This window comes from Carettochelys insculpta, chromosome 5 (assembly GCF_033958435.1).
Source record: "Carettochelys insculpta isolate YL-2023 chromosome 5, ASM3395843v1, whole genome shotgun sequence".
NCBI classification, from domain to species: Eukaryota; Metazoa; Chordata; order Testudines; family Carettochelyidae; genus Carettochelys; species Carettochelys insculpta.
The window spans coordinates 71,825,275-71,837,468 of record NC_134141.1 but is presented as its reverse complement, the minus strand read 5'-3'; the positions used below and the strand labels follow the sequence as shown (position 1 = coordinate 71,837,468).

Genomic DNA, 12,194 nt, shown 5'->3' with positions numbered 1-12,194 from the left:
TGGTCCAAATAAGCTGTCAGGGAGCTTGCCCCCATTCCCTGCTGTAGCAAGGGGGAGTACAGGAGCCTGTTGGAGCTAGGATGTGGTTTAAATACCTTGTTCTGGCTCCACTGGGCTGGCCAGGAGGGGAGTCTGTTTTCAGTGGTTACTCATTTACTCAACACCCCTAGCTTGACGTTGAGCAGATTTTGAAAATGTCTGTGCGCATGGTGTAAGATGTTGTATTCTCTGGTGGATTTGAAACATCGGTGTATTTGGTCCTTTGTATAGCTTGTATGCTCTCTGTTGCAAACCTCTCTAGTAAGCCTGTAACCATAGTAAATGTGATGTTTATGAGGAATTGATTCAGTGGAGAAAAGTCTGTGCGCCATAGAATTGTTTCTCCTTAAAGTCTGCTGTGTTACTGAAAAGGTTGGGAACCACTGATGTGGAGTGTAATGGTTAGTTATTTTAAGGAAAGGACATGTTATTACATAATTCTATTTCCCACTAATATTTAGGTGTTGATTTGGTAAAACAATAAGACTACTATGGCTATCGCGAGCATGTGCTGTTATCATAGTTTTAGCAAGCTAAACCTCTGATGCTACAGAACATGGCAGTTTAAAAGGGAGCAAAATATCTAAATGATTTTAAAAATCCTGAATATACTTGTTTTGTCATGTTGTGAGCTATCCCACTCGAAGCAATATTTGACCTTTACGTCCAAAATTTGTGCTGTTTACAAAAGACTGTTATGGTTCCATCAGTTTTGGAAATTAGCACTGTGTTGTAACAAGGTTTCCCACACTGATTTGTTTGTGGGTTTGCAGTTTACAAATGCAATCTAGTGGGGCAGACTGATTCTCCAATTCTAAATTTTCATGACAACAGTTGTAACTCAGAAGACCAACTCTCCTCCTTTTAACTACTAGTCCTGGGTCAGCTTTGCACTGTGAGTGACTTCTGGGGAAAGCTAGAGGAATCTAACGGCTGACTTTTTCTGTGTGCTATTTGGGCTGCCAGGGGCAAGTAACTAGGCATCATTTGGCCAAAAGGACACCCAGTGTGCACGTGCAGGGTGTGGGGGTGGGGACAGAGGAGTCAGTTTGCAATTTCTATATCATCAGAAAATACCCCTTTGTAAGCTATGGTGATTCTCTAAGCAGCTGTCCTCAGGGATGTTGCAGTTCTTTTCTGTTCAGAGTAATCTTACAGCAACTCAAGCTACATTTACTCAGAAAATGTTGTCTATGTGTTCTTGTTCTAAATGCTGTGCCTCACCCTCTGGTTTCTTGGCATGATGATGAGGAATTAAAGACTTAATTCTGGGAACTGCTATGATTGTTCAGTGACCCTATTCCAATTTCATCTTGGCAGATTAAACTTCTCCCACTTGATGTTATAATCCACTTTTTGATCCTTGTTAGTCTTGACTGGATTCTAACCTTATATTAAAATTTTATCCTTTTTTGGTCAAGATTTGTAATTTGGCTTCTCCTCCGTGCTGGTGTGAAAATATGAAGCAGTGGTCCCCAACCTGTTCAGTAATATGTCGTACTTCTAATGGGACAAACAACTCCAGTGCACACCTACTTTTTCTGCTGAATTGATTGCTCTTAAACATCACGTTTACTTACATTTACTATGGTTATGGCCTGATGAGAGAGGTTTACAACATAATGCATACAACAACCTAAACAAGGATCAAATGCATTAATGTTTCAAACTTGCCACAAAATACACAGTCTTTGACAGGTTGAAAAAAAGGTGGACAACTGAATGCACGCCATGCAAGGGATGTTGATCAAGTAACCGCTGAAAATCTTGACAGTTCTTCGATTATTTCCTGGTGGGGGGCGGGGGGAAGGGGCAGCTTCAGCGAGCAGGCTCCCCCGCCAGCCTGTTGAAGCTGACACTTGGCGTTTAAACCACATCCCAGCTTCAATAGGTTCATGTGCTCCCTTTCTCCTTGCCACATTGGGGGGGGGGATGCTTCCCCCTCACCACACCCATTGGGGCTCAGAAGTAGCATTTCAGCGTCCTCCAAACACTAATATGCTCTAGCGGTGTTGGTTATTTCCCTTGCGGCATCTCTGTAAGGAGCCACCAACCCGGGAGAGGGGAGAGTTGACCAACCCTTTGCCATCTGGGACTCAATGAGCTTTTCTGTTTGAGCCCCAGCTGGCTTGGATTCATCAGTCCCATCCCTCCTTCCCCCACCCCCTTGCATGATGGCTATACAATAAGCTGTGGGGGGGGGAAACAGATGACATTTTTATGAAACAGTTGAACAGTTCTCACGTCACACCAGTGCGTTGTGGCACACAGGTTGAAAACCACTGAAAACAGCTGGTGTGGTGTGTTGTGAACAAGACACGAGAAACCATTCTTGCGCTCTACTCTGTGCTGGTTAGGCCTCAGCTGGAGTATTGTGTCCAGTTCTGGGCACCACAGTTCAAGAAAGATGTGGAGAAATTAGAGAGGGTCCAGAAAAGAGCGACAAGAATGATTAGAGGTCTAGAGAATGTGACCTATGAAGAAAGGCTGAAAGCATTGGGCTTGTTTAGTTTGGAAAAGAGAAGATTGAGGGGGGACATGATAGCGGTTTTCAGGTATCTAAAAGGGTGTCATAAGGAGGAGGGAGAAAACTTGTTCATTTTCGCCCTGAGAATAGAACAAGAGGCAATGGACTTAAACTGCAGCAAGGGAGGTTTAGGTTGGACATTAGGAAAAAGTTCCTAACTGTCAGGGTGGTCAAACAGTGGAATAAATTGCCAAGGGAGGTTGTGGAATCTCCATCGCTGGAGATATTTAAGAACAGGTTAGATAGATAGTACTTGGTCCTGCCATTGGGGCAGGGGAGTGGACTCGATGGCCTCTCGAGGTCCCTTCCAGTCCTAGTGTTCTGTGATCCAAAGATTCCAGTCCTGTTCAGGCCTAGGAGTCCCTATTTATTTCTTACTTAAAACAGTGTAAAGTAGTGCCCCTTTGTTTTCCCTATGCTGTCAAAAATAAATATACATCTTATCTGGGCATAATTTTTGTTTGTTTGTTGTCCTAAAACCAGGTTTGCCTTAGTTGTTTCTGTACAGTAAATCTTTAATTTAACAGACCCTGATAGAACAGACTTCAGATGACAGATGCTGTCTGCCAGCCTCCCACCTCCCCCAAATAAATTCCAGTGACTCACCAGAGCTGCTACTGGGACTGGAGGAGCTGCCGGAGGGGCTGTGGCTGCCGAGGCTGGAGGGCCGCAGCAGCAGCTGGCGCCAGGAGAGCTGGGGGGGGGGGTGCTGTGGCAGGGACAGGAGCTCTTCTTCCTTAGCCCTGTGTGTGTGTGTGGAGCATGTCGGCGTCCAGCCATCGCTGCCTGCGATGGGGCTGAGCAGCAGCCACGGTGTCCGAGGCTGCTGCCGCCTGCTGGCAGGCTGGGGGCAGCCATACTCTACTTGCGTGTGAGTGGCTCAGAGCCAGGGGCTGGAGGAGTCACAGCGCTGAGAGCTGCAGGAGGTGGAAGGAGCCAGGCCGGCATTCAGCTCCTCTCCTGGTAACTGGGAGAGGGAGATGGAGGTGAGAGGGGCAGATGGGGGCAGGAGGGAGAGCAGAGGACAGGAGCGAGTGATGGGATGGGGAAGTCCAGTACATCATCATACAGTGTAACCGTTTGGATATAACAGACTTTCAGCATTAATGGACACCCCTGCCCCCTATTAGTCGGTTAAATGAGGATTTGCTGTACAGCTGTCTGATTCTATTGCAGGCATAGGCACCTATCTCAGGATTGGTAACTTCAGTGACCCACAAATGCTCTGGTACTTTAATCTGTGTTTGTTCCTGGGGAAATAGTGTGGGTGGTGCATGTATCATCAGTAAAGTTGTGACCTTTTAACCTAGCACTGAGTTTGAAAAATGGCTGTGTGTGGCTTTTAGCAGTTTAAAAAAAAAAAGCTATTTTTCTCCTCCTGGGCTACATTGCTTCCAGTTTCTGCAAGTAATACCGTGTGTGTTTTCTTATTAGAGAAAGAAACTGGAGTCTTTTCTCTGTCATGTAAGGTGTCATTTGAGTTTGGTTTAGTTAATTTGTTAGTGAAAAGTCCTTTTCAGGCTCAGATTTTGTAAGTCTGCTCTGTGGCCCAAATAATCACTTTGTGTGCATGCGCGTGCGTGTGTGCAATTGTGAACTGAATTGGAGAATTGCACAAAGTAGTTTACTCAGAGGCAAAAAGGGAGACCTAGCTGTAACCAGCTTTTGAAAAGATGGTGTAGTGGTTCTCACCCCTTTGAAATCCCCTGCGCTAAAGAGTTGTGTCTGGGTCTCTTGCCATGTGCTAATTTGGCTTCTGTGACCTGTTCTTCATCTTTTTGTATTTGTCTTTCTGCCCACCAGTTTCTCTTTATGGGAATGTAGTTGAGGAGCAGGGAACTTTTATTTTAGAGGCTGTTGAATTGGCACTTAGAAAATTAACCTAGGTGGGATAGGATGTGGGCAAGTGGAATAGTAGTTAGAAACCACTGAGTGTTCTCTTGCAGTTTTAGACATTTTTTTTAAAACCAGTTATTTACCTAGCTCTAGCTGAAGGATCTGGTTCTGTACCACAGAAGCTCACTGCTTAACAAAATTTTGGCCAATACTTTCTTCCCTTCCTTTTAATTTAAAAATTGATTTTGGGGGGGACAGATATCAGTTTCTTGGGGTGAGCGGAACGGGGCGAGGTTGTTTTTTGTTTTTACCTAAATGGTTAAGAAGCTGTTCCTCCTTTAAACTATGACCATAAACCAGAGCTCAGCTTCAGCCATGTGCTGGGGTCTCTTCCTGTTCAGTCAGAACAGTGCTTAAATGGGAGCTTCTGCTTAGGGCTTAATCCAATAAAGATCCTATGGTAAATGGAGAACTAAGAGAAGAAATGCATCTGATGAAGTAGGTCTTTGCCCATGACATCTTATGCTCCAATATATCTATTAGTCTATAACGTGTCACAGGACTTCTTGTTCTTTTTAAGAGAAGAAATGGATCAAAACAAAGTCAATGACTATTACAGAGAAACTTCTAAGAGCAGCATTAAGAGGAGTTAAATTATGGAAGTCATGAAAAAAAGTACATAGCTGTTTTTTGGGATTTCATGTACAAATGGAATTCGGGTTTGTATGAGTTCACTGCTGGTTATTTGTCACTTCGCTGATGGTTAATTATTTTGTTTGTCTTTAAAGTGCTACATGTCTGCTTTTTTGTTTTGCACAGAATTGAGCTGCCAACTTTCTAATGTACAAAACTAAGCAAAGCTGTTTCTAGGCCCTGTTTCCTACTTTCTCCACCCCACCCCACTCTGTTGCTCGCTCTGTCTTCCTACCCTCACTCAGTTCCCCTGCCCCAGCCTGGTGAGTGAGGTGTAAGCAGCGGATGTGGGCTGAATATGTGGCCAGAAATAAAGGGTTCAGAAGGATGCGGGAGAGGGTTCTGGGCTAGGACGTGGTGAAGGTTGTGGTTATGTGCTCTGGGATGGGGCTAGGCAGGAGGCTTTTGGGTTTCAAGAATTGGGTGTGAGAGGGTCAGGCTCTAGGAAGGAGTTGGGATGTTAAAGGAGACCCTGGGTAGGGGATGTGGGGTGCACAATCTTGACAGCTGCCAAATCCCTGCAGCCCTTAAGGCCCCACCCCCTGCTTTCATGACCACAGGCACTACGGCTACAGCTCACATAGGTCATGGATCTGTGAAGCTGGAACTTAGGGGTGGAGGCAGTGTGCCAAACTTCCCTGCACCTACAGCCTGCAGGGACCTGGTGTCTACTTCCCGGAACTGTGTAAAGTCAGGGCAGGTAGGGAGGCTGCTTTAATGCCAGGTTCCCACTATGCCACCAACCAGACCTTTAAATGCCTAGTCAGCAGAGCCAGCCAGAGCTGCCAGGTTTCATTTTGGACTGAGTGTTATGGTAAAAAGACAGACTTCAGACAACTCTAATACTGTGCAGAAGTTAGTTTTGTAGTCATGCTGGTCTCAGGCTATTAGAGAGACAAGGTAGAGAAAAGGTATGTTGTTGGAGAAAAATCTGTTGGTGAGAGAAAATCTTTCAAGCAGTGCAGAGGTGCTCTCCATATGTTTCATGTCTATTTATCTATCGCTCTTGTAAAAACGTGATTATTGAATTTGAATTGAATGAATATATCGATATATACACAATTCAGTACTGATCAAAATCAGTTTTATGGAGATGATTTGCTTTATGCACAGACGTTTACCCAGAACATCAGGACTACACCTTAAATGGAGAGCACAGTTACAAATATGGTATATTATCTTCTCTTATATAAAAGGAATAGAGAATGTAACCAGATCCCTTACTAAAAGAAAACAGTGATTTGAAATTCAGCATCCATTGGTTTAGCAATTAGCACTTAGCTGATCCTTTCTGTAACACAATGTAACACCGATTGTGGACAGGACAGTTTGTGTTTTTAAAAAAAAATATGCTAGTTAGCAGTGGTTAACCATAGGATCCCTCCATGTTCCTATGTCCCTCCCCTCAAGAAAACAAAATCGTACTGCTAATTAATATTTTAACACTAACTTATACAGCTTCTCAGATCACATACGGCCAAAAGGTTGCATAGCTGTCTCTCAGAATGTTGTTAGGCAAACCAAAAAATCATCACCGCGTGCCACAGTCTGTACAGTTATTCTCCAGAATTGGAGCTCTCTCCAAATATGCAGCACCTAAATGCTTTACATGCTCACCTACTCCCACTCAGTAGTAGTAATAGTCAGATCTATTTTTAGTTCTCTTATAACAGATGTTCTCTTCTTCTGTCTTTCTCCTACCCAGATCGAATTCAGTTGCCCAGGAATATGATTGAAAACAGCATGTTTGAAGAAGAACCTGATGTGGTTGACTTGGCAAAGGAGCCTTGCTTGCATCCGTTGGAGCCCGATGAAATAGAATACGAGCCAAGGAGCTCACGTCTTCTTGTGCGTGGCCTTGGAGAACATGAAATGGATGAGGATGAAGAGGATTATGAATCATCAGCAAAGTTGCTGGGCATGTCCTTCATGAACAGAAGCACAGGTCTTCGTAATAGCGCAGCTGGCTATAGACAGAGCTCAGATGGATCATGCTCAGTGCCCTCTACAAGGACCATGGTGGTTTGTGCAGTTGTCCTTTTGATTGCTGTTTCGGTAGTAATGGTGATTTATCTTCTTCCCAAATGTACCTTTACCAAAGAAGGCTGCCATAAAAAGAACCATACAATGGAACTGATATATCCTCTTGCAACTAATGGAAAGAGATTTCCATGGGCAAAAGTCAGGCTTCCCAGTAATGTTGTACCACTACACTATGATCTTGTCTTACAGCCAAACCTAACAACTACACAGTTTTCAGGTTCTGTACAGATAACTGTTAATGTCATCCAGGTCACTTGGAATATCATACTTCATAGCTCAGGTCTTACTATCACCAAGACAACCTTGACTTCAGCACGTTGGAGTCAGGCAAAACCAGTTGAATTCCTGGAATATCCAGTGCGTGATCAGATAGCGATTGTGGCCCCTGAAGCTTTGCTTGTTGGGCAGAATTACACCCTCAGCATAGACTATTCATCTAACTTATCAGATACCTATTACGGGTTTTACAAAGTCTCCTACAAGGATGAAAGTACAAAAAGGTAGGCAGATGAATAACCTTCTTTTCATCCCTCTATGTGTAGATTTTTTTAACTGTATTTGTGTGCTTGATTCATTAATTAAAAATGATGGTTAATATGGGGGGGTAGCAGTGATGGTGGCTGTATAGTTTTCCTTAATCAGCACGAGTCCTGATCTGAACAGCAAAGGAATTGTTCAGGAGGCATTTGCTAATACAGCCTGCTGACAACAAACAAGGATTTTGCATTTTTATATTTAAAAATTTCATTTTGGAATTACCACTTTCCTTCTGTTTTCTAAAAACAACAGTTGTTCACATATGCTGGTGGTTTATACAAAGATCTGCTTATCTTTCCCCCTGCCCTCACCACCAGTGGGACATGAAGTTTTCTGTGATTAGAATCAACACTGCTTCAAAAATCCTCTTTCATGGGTTGGTTCATTACAGTAGTGCACAGTCCTTCTGTTTAGTTCTGTTACCCAGTTGGTTGGTACATCTTGTGTTAGAGTATATTAAGCTTAGGCCGTTTCAAGGTTATCAACACCACCACCAAATCTGAGAGAAAATGAGTCAATTCTTCAGAGGGATTGACGCTTTTAACCTTGACTGTTGTTTATGGGATTTTCTCCAAAAGATCACTTGCTTTCCCCCTTCCAAGTCTATAGATCATAACGAGTGTTGTACTAAGTGCCTTCCTTCTGGCCGTTTTAAAACTAGGCAAGTAATGAAGTTTTGATATTTTTCTCTGTCTATGGCCATATTATGATAGAACCTCATTTCAATGGCGTTACTCGAGGATGTGATATACCTTGACTTCAGCAAGGCTTTTGATATGGTCTCTCACAACATTCTTGTCCATAAGTTAAGGAAATATGGATTGGATCCTTGGACTATAAGATGGATAGGAAGCTGGCTTGATGGCCAGGCCCAGCAGGTAGTGGTCAATGGCTCAATATCTGGATGGTGGTCTGTTTCAAGCGGAGTGCTGCAAGGCTCGGTTCTGGGGCCGGTGTTGTTCAACATCTTTATTAATGACCTGGATGAGGGACTGGGTTGCACCCTCAGCAAGTTTGCGGATGACCCAAAACTAGGGGGAGAGGTAGATATGTTGGAGGGTAGAGAGAGAATCCAGTGTGACCTGGATAAATTGGAGGACTGGGCCAAAAGAAATCTGATGCGGTTCAATAAGGAGAAGTGTAGAGTCGTGCACCTGGGGTGGAAGAATCCCAAACATTGTTACAGGCTGGGGACTGACTGGCTCAGCAGCAGTATGATGGAAAGGGACCTAGGGGTTATGGTGGATGAAAGGCTGGATATGAGTAAACAGTGTGCCCTTGTAGCCAAGAAAGCTAACGGCATACTGGGGTGCATTAGGAGGAGCATTTTGAGCAGTTCTAGAGTAGTAGTTATTCCTCTTTATTTGGCACTGGTGAGGCCACATTTGGAATATTGTGTCCAGTTTTGGGCCCCCCAGTATAAAAAGGATGTGGATTTGCTGGAGCAGGTTCAGCGAAGGGCAACAAAAATGATTAAGGGTCTGGAGCACAAGACCTATGAGGATAGGCTGAGGGATTTGCACTTGTTTAGTTTACAGAAGAGAAGACTTACGGGTGATCTAATAGCAGCCTTCAACTTCCTGAAGGGGAGCTCTAAAGAGGAGGGTGAGAAACTGTTCTCTGTGGTGTCAGATGGCAGAACAAGGAGTAGTGGTCAGAAGTTAAAGAGGGAATGGGGTAGGTTAGATATTAGGAAAGACTTCTTCACCAGGAGGGTGGTGAAGCATTGGAATGCGTTGCCTAGAGAGGTGGTAGACTCTCCATCCCTTGAGGTTTTTAAGTCCCGGCTGGACAAGGTCCTGGCTGGGATGACTTAGTAGGGGATTGATCCTGCTTGAAGCAGAGGGCTGGACTAGATGACCTCCTGAGGTCCCTTCCAGCCCTATGATTCTGTGAGTAAATTAATATTTAAAGGGTTGCACAATCTGATCAATCTTTTGCCACTTGCACATCTTAATTAATGACATATAAGGAACATGAATGAATCCAGGCTTTAAATTTGTCTAATCCATTTTAAAACCAGCTAGTGTGTGTGGTTTTTTTTTTTTGTGCAGTATAAGAGACTTGATTTGCTCTCTCTTTCGCTATTGTTTTAAAATGAAATCTTGTTTAACTAGATGGAACAGTTGGCTTTCACTCCCTCTTCCTATAGCACGCAAACTGGGTGCTAAGTTAAAAGGCAGCATAATTAAAATTAACCTGTGTATTCAGCTGCATGTTTTGGATGCGAGACATGAGTGATAATGAAAGATTCAAAGAGAAGGATATTGGCATTTGAGAAGAGTTGTTCTAGAAAGATCCTGAGAATAGGATGGATGCAGAAAGTCACCAACCAGGAATTATATAGGAAGGTACAGCCAAAAGAGAACCTTCAGCAGAAGGTTATACAGTGGAAGTTATAGCTGTTCAGGCGTATCTGCAGAATGAGTGGTGAATGAAAAGTCAAGACTCTGATATTTGGCATAATGGACAGCTCCAATAGGAGAAGCAGACCCGACGGAGAATGGGTGGGTTTGGTGTAGAACTTGGCTTGGTTTCTGTAGGCACTCTGCACTGGACAGGGAAAGAAAGTAGTGAGGGAAGGATTGGACACCAACTGGCACTGAGCCCATGGTGGTGGTTGATGATGATATTTGAAATTGTAAAAGTAAATGTTTAACCCTTAAAATTAACCTGTAGAATTTGTCACCACTAGAATATGATTAAGACAAGTAGCTTAACATATACAAGAGAATGGTTGTATATATGTTATCATTTGCAAATAGCGTCTATTGCTACAATAGTTGGGATACACTTACAGTCTATAGGTCATAACATTGCATGCCCTGATGACCAGCCAACATCAGTAAGAATCATCCAGGTAATACAGACCTTTGCCCTCCAGTCTGCAAATGATATATTCTGTGGTGTAACGGGGCACATCATAGTGGATTTATGCCCTCTTCAACCCCCACTAAAGCACCTGGCTTTTGAAGATGGAAGTCTGGACTAAAGACAGTTGATTTTGCAAGCAATGCGGGGGAAGGCTAGCAGGGGAAGGGGGAGGTCCATTCACAGCAGGGGTCTGTACCCCTTCTTCCCACCACTGAACAGCAGTGGGAGGGCAAGTGGAGTTATGCAGCCCCAGCTCCCTCCACTTCTCTGGCTGTGGAGCTTGGGGAGAGGGGCAGGATGGCTTACGCAGTCACTGGTGGGAAGTGGAGTGATGTAGCTGGGGTAGCAAAGTGAGCTGAGACCATGTTGCTTCTCTTGGCCCCCACCCTCCACCCCTACACTGATGCTGAATGCACGTGTGGGGCGGAAGACAGACTGCTGCTGCCTGCCCCCTGGGCCATCTTGGTTGAAGGAAGAGGTGGAGCAGAATGAGGGTGGAGAGAGGGCAGAGCAGAAGTGGGATGAGGTGCAGTCTGGGGTGGAGGGAGTTTGTTCTACCCTTTGCCTGGGCTGGGTGTGGGGGTCACGTGGCTGGTGGTCTCCCTTTACCAGTCGCCCTGATTGATTTGTTCAGTTTGGCTATGTCTGAGTGGCTAATTTTCTGAAAAGTCAAACCAAGTTCTACATTTTTTCCTACTAAGAAAGAAACCTGATCCACAAACATCAAGGAAGGGATATTTATAAGCATATGGTGACCCTGTTTTGCAGGAGTGTACCTGGCGATCGATTATTTTTTCCTGCTGTGTTCAGCTAGCCATTGATCTTTTTTCCTTTATTCTTTTGGCTTTGAATTAAAATACCAAAAGATTGGCTTACCTAGCATGAGAATGCTACTGATAATGAAAGAACATTGTTATGCGAGGTGTAGAGTACATCAGCATAGCATTACTTGCAAGATTAAATAAAACACCGCCACAGGAAGGAAAAGGAGAAAGCAAGCATTGTGAGGAAATACATGAACATAAATAAAGTAACTGCCGTCAGTGCTTAGAAGGCAAAGTTCATTTATTCCCGTAATTGTGGGAAACTGGTTTAATTTTTTTGTTATTTTCTATTACATTATGTTCCCTGTCCTAAAAGTTTCCCTGTCCCCGCTTAATTTATTTAATATTTTAGCTTTTGAAAATTCAGGCTCTTGAATGGTGAAATTGACCCTGTGCTCATGTCTGAATGAGGAAGCACAGCATCTGAATTTAGAGAGCTAATTTATCAGGCTTGAATAAAAGAAAACAAACCACTTCTTTATCGCTTAGGGGTTGAATTTTCTCCCCTCACCAACGCTGACATTCTTTATCTGTTTTGAAGATGAGGGGCTAGGTTAAATAGATTGTTAAAACATTGCCATATCATAGCTTGAAACTTGGCCACTTTCATGGTAAGTGGTAGTCAAGCTAACTAAAATCATGCCAGATTATGGAGTTTGGTGACTGAGAGTTCTGGATTAGAGAGGTTCAACCCATACCTTCATATGCTGTGACAGCATAGCTGTGTGATTCAAGAGAATGTTGCTGTCAGTAGGTCGGTCGGTCGGTCGGTCTGTCTGTTTTGGGGACATGCTTCCTCTACCCACTCCGAAGGCCGAAGG

The 12,194-nt window shown here is 43.8% G+C and overlaps 1 protein-coding gene across 2 annotated transcripts in view; it reads left to right on the top strand.

Moving 5' to 3' along the window:
- LNPEP (leucyl and cystinyl aminopeptidase) overlaps window positions 1-12,194 on the top strand; it is an 88,433-nt gene that overhangs the window by 40,238 nt on the left and 36,001 nt on the right. For both annotated transcript variants that reach the window (XM_074995292.1, XM_074995295.1), the window contains exon 2: window positions 6,801-7,638. In XM_074995292.1, coding sequence (XP_074851393.1) covers window positions 6,801-7,638 — 838 coding nt within the window. The remainder of the gene's footprint in view (window positions 1-6,800; window positions 7,639-12,194) is intronic.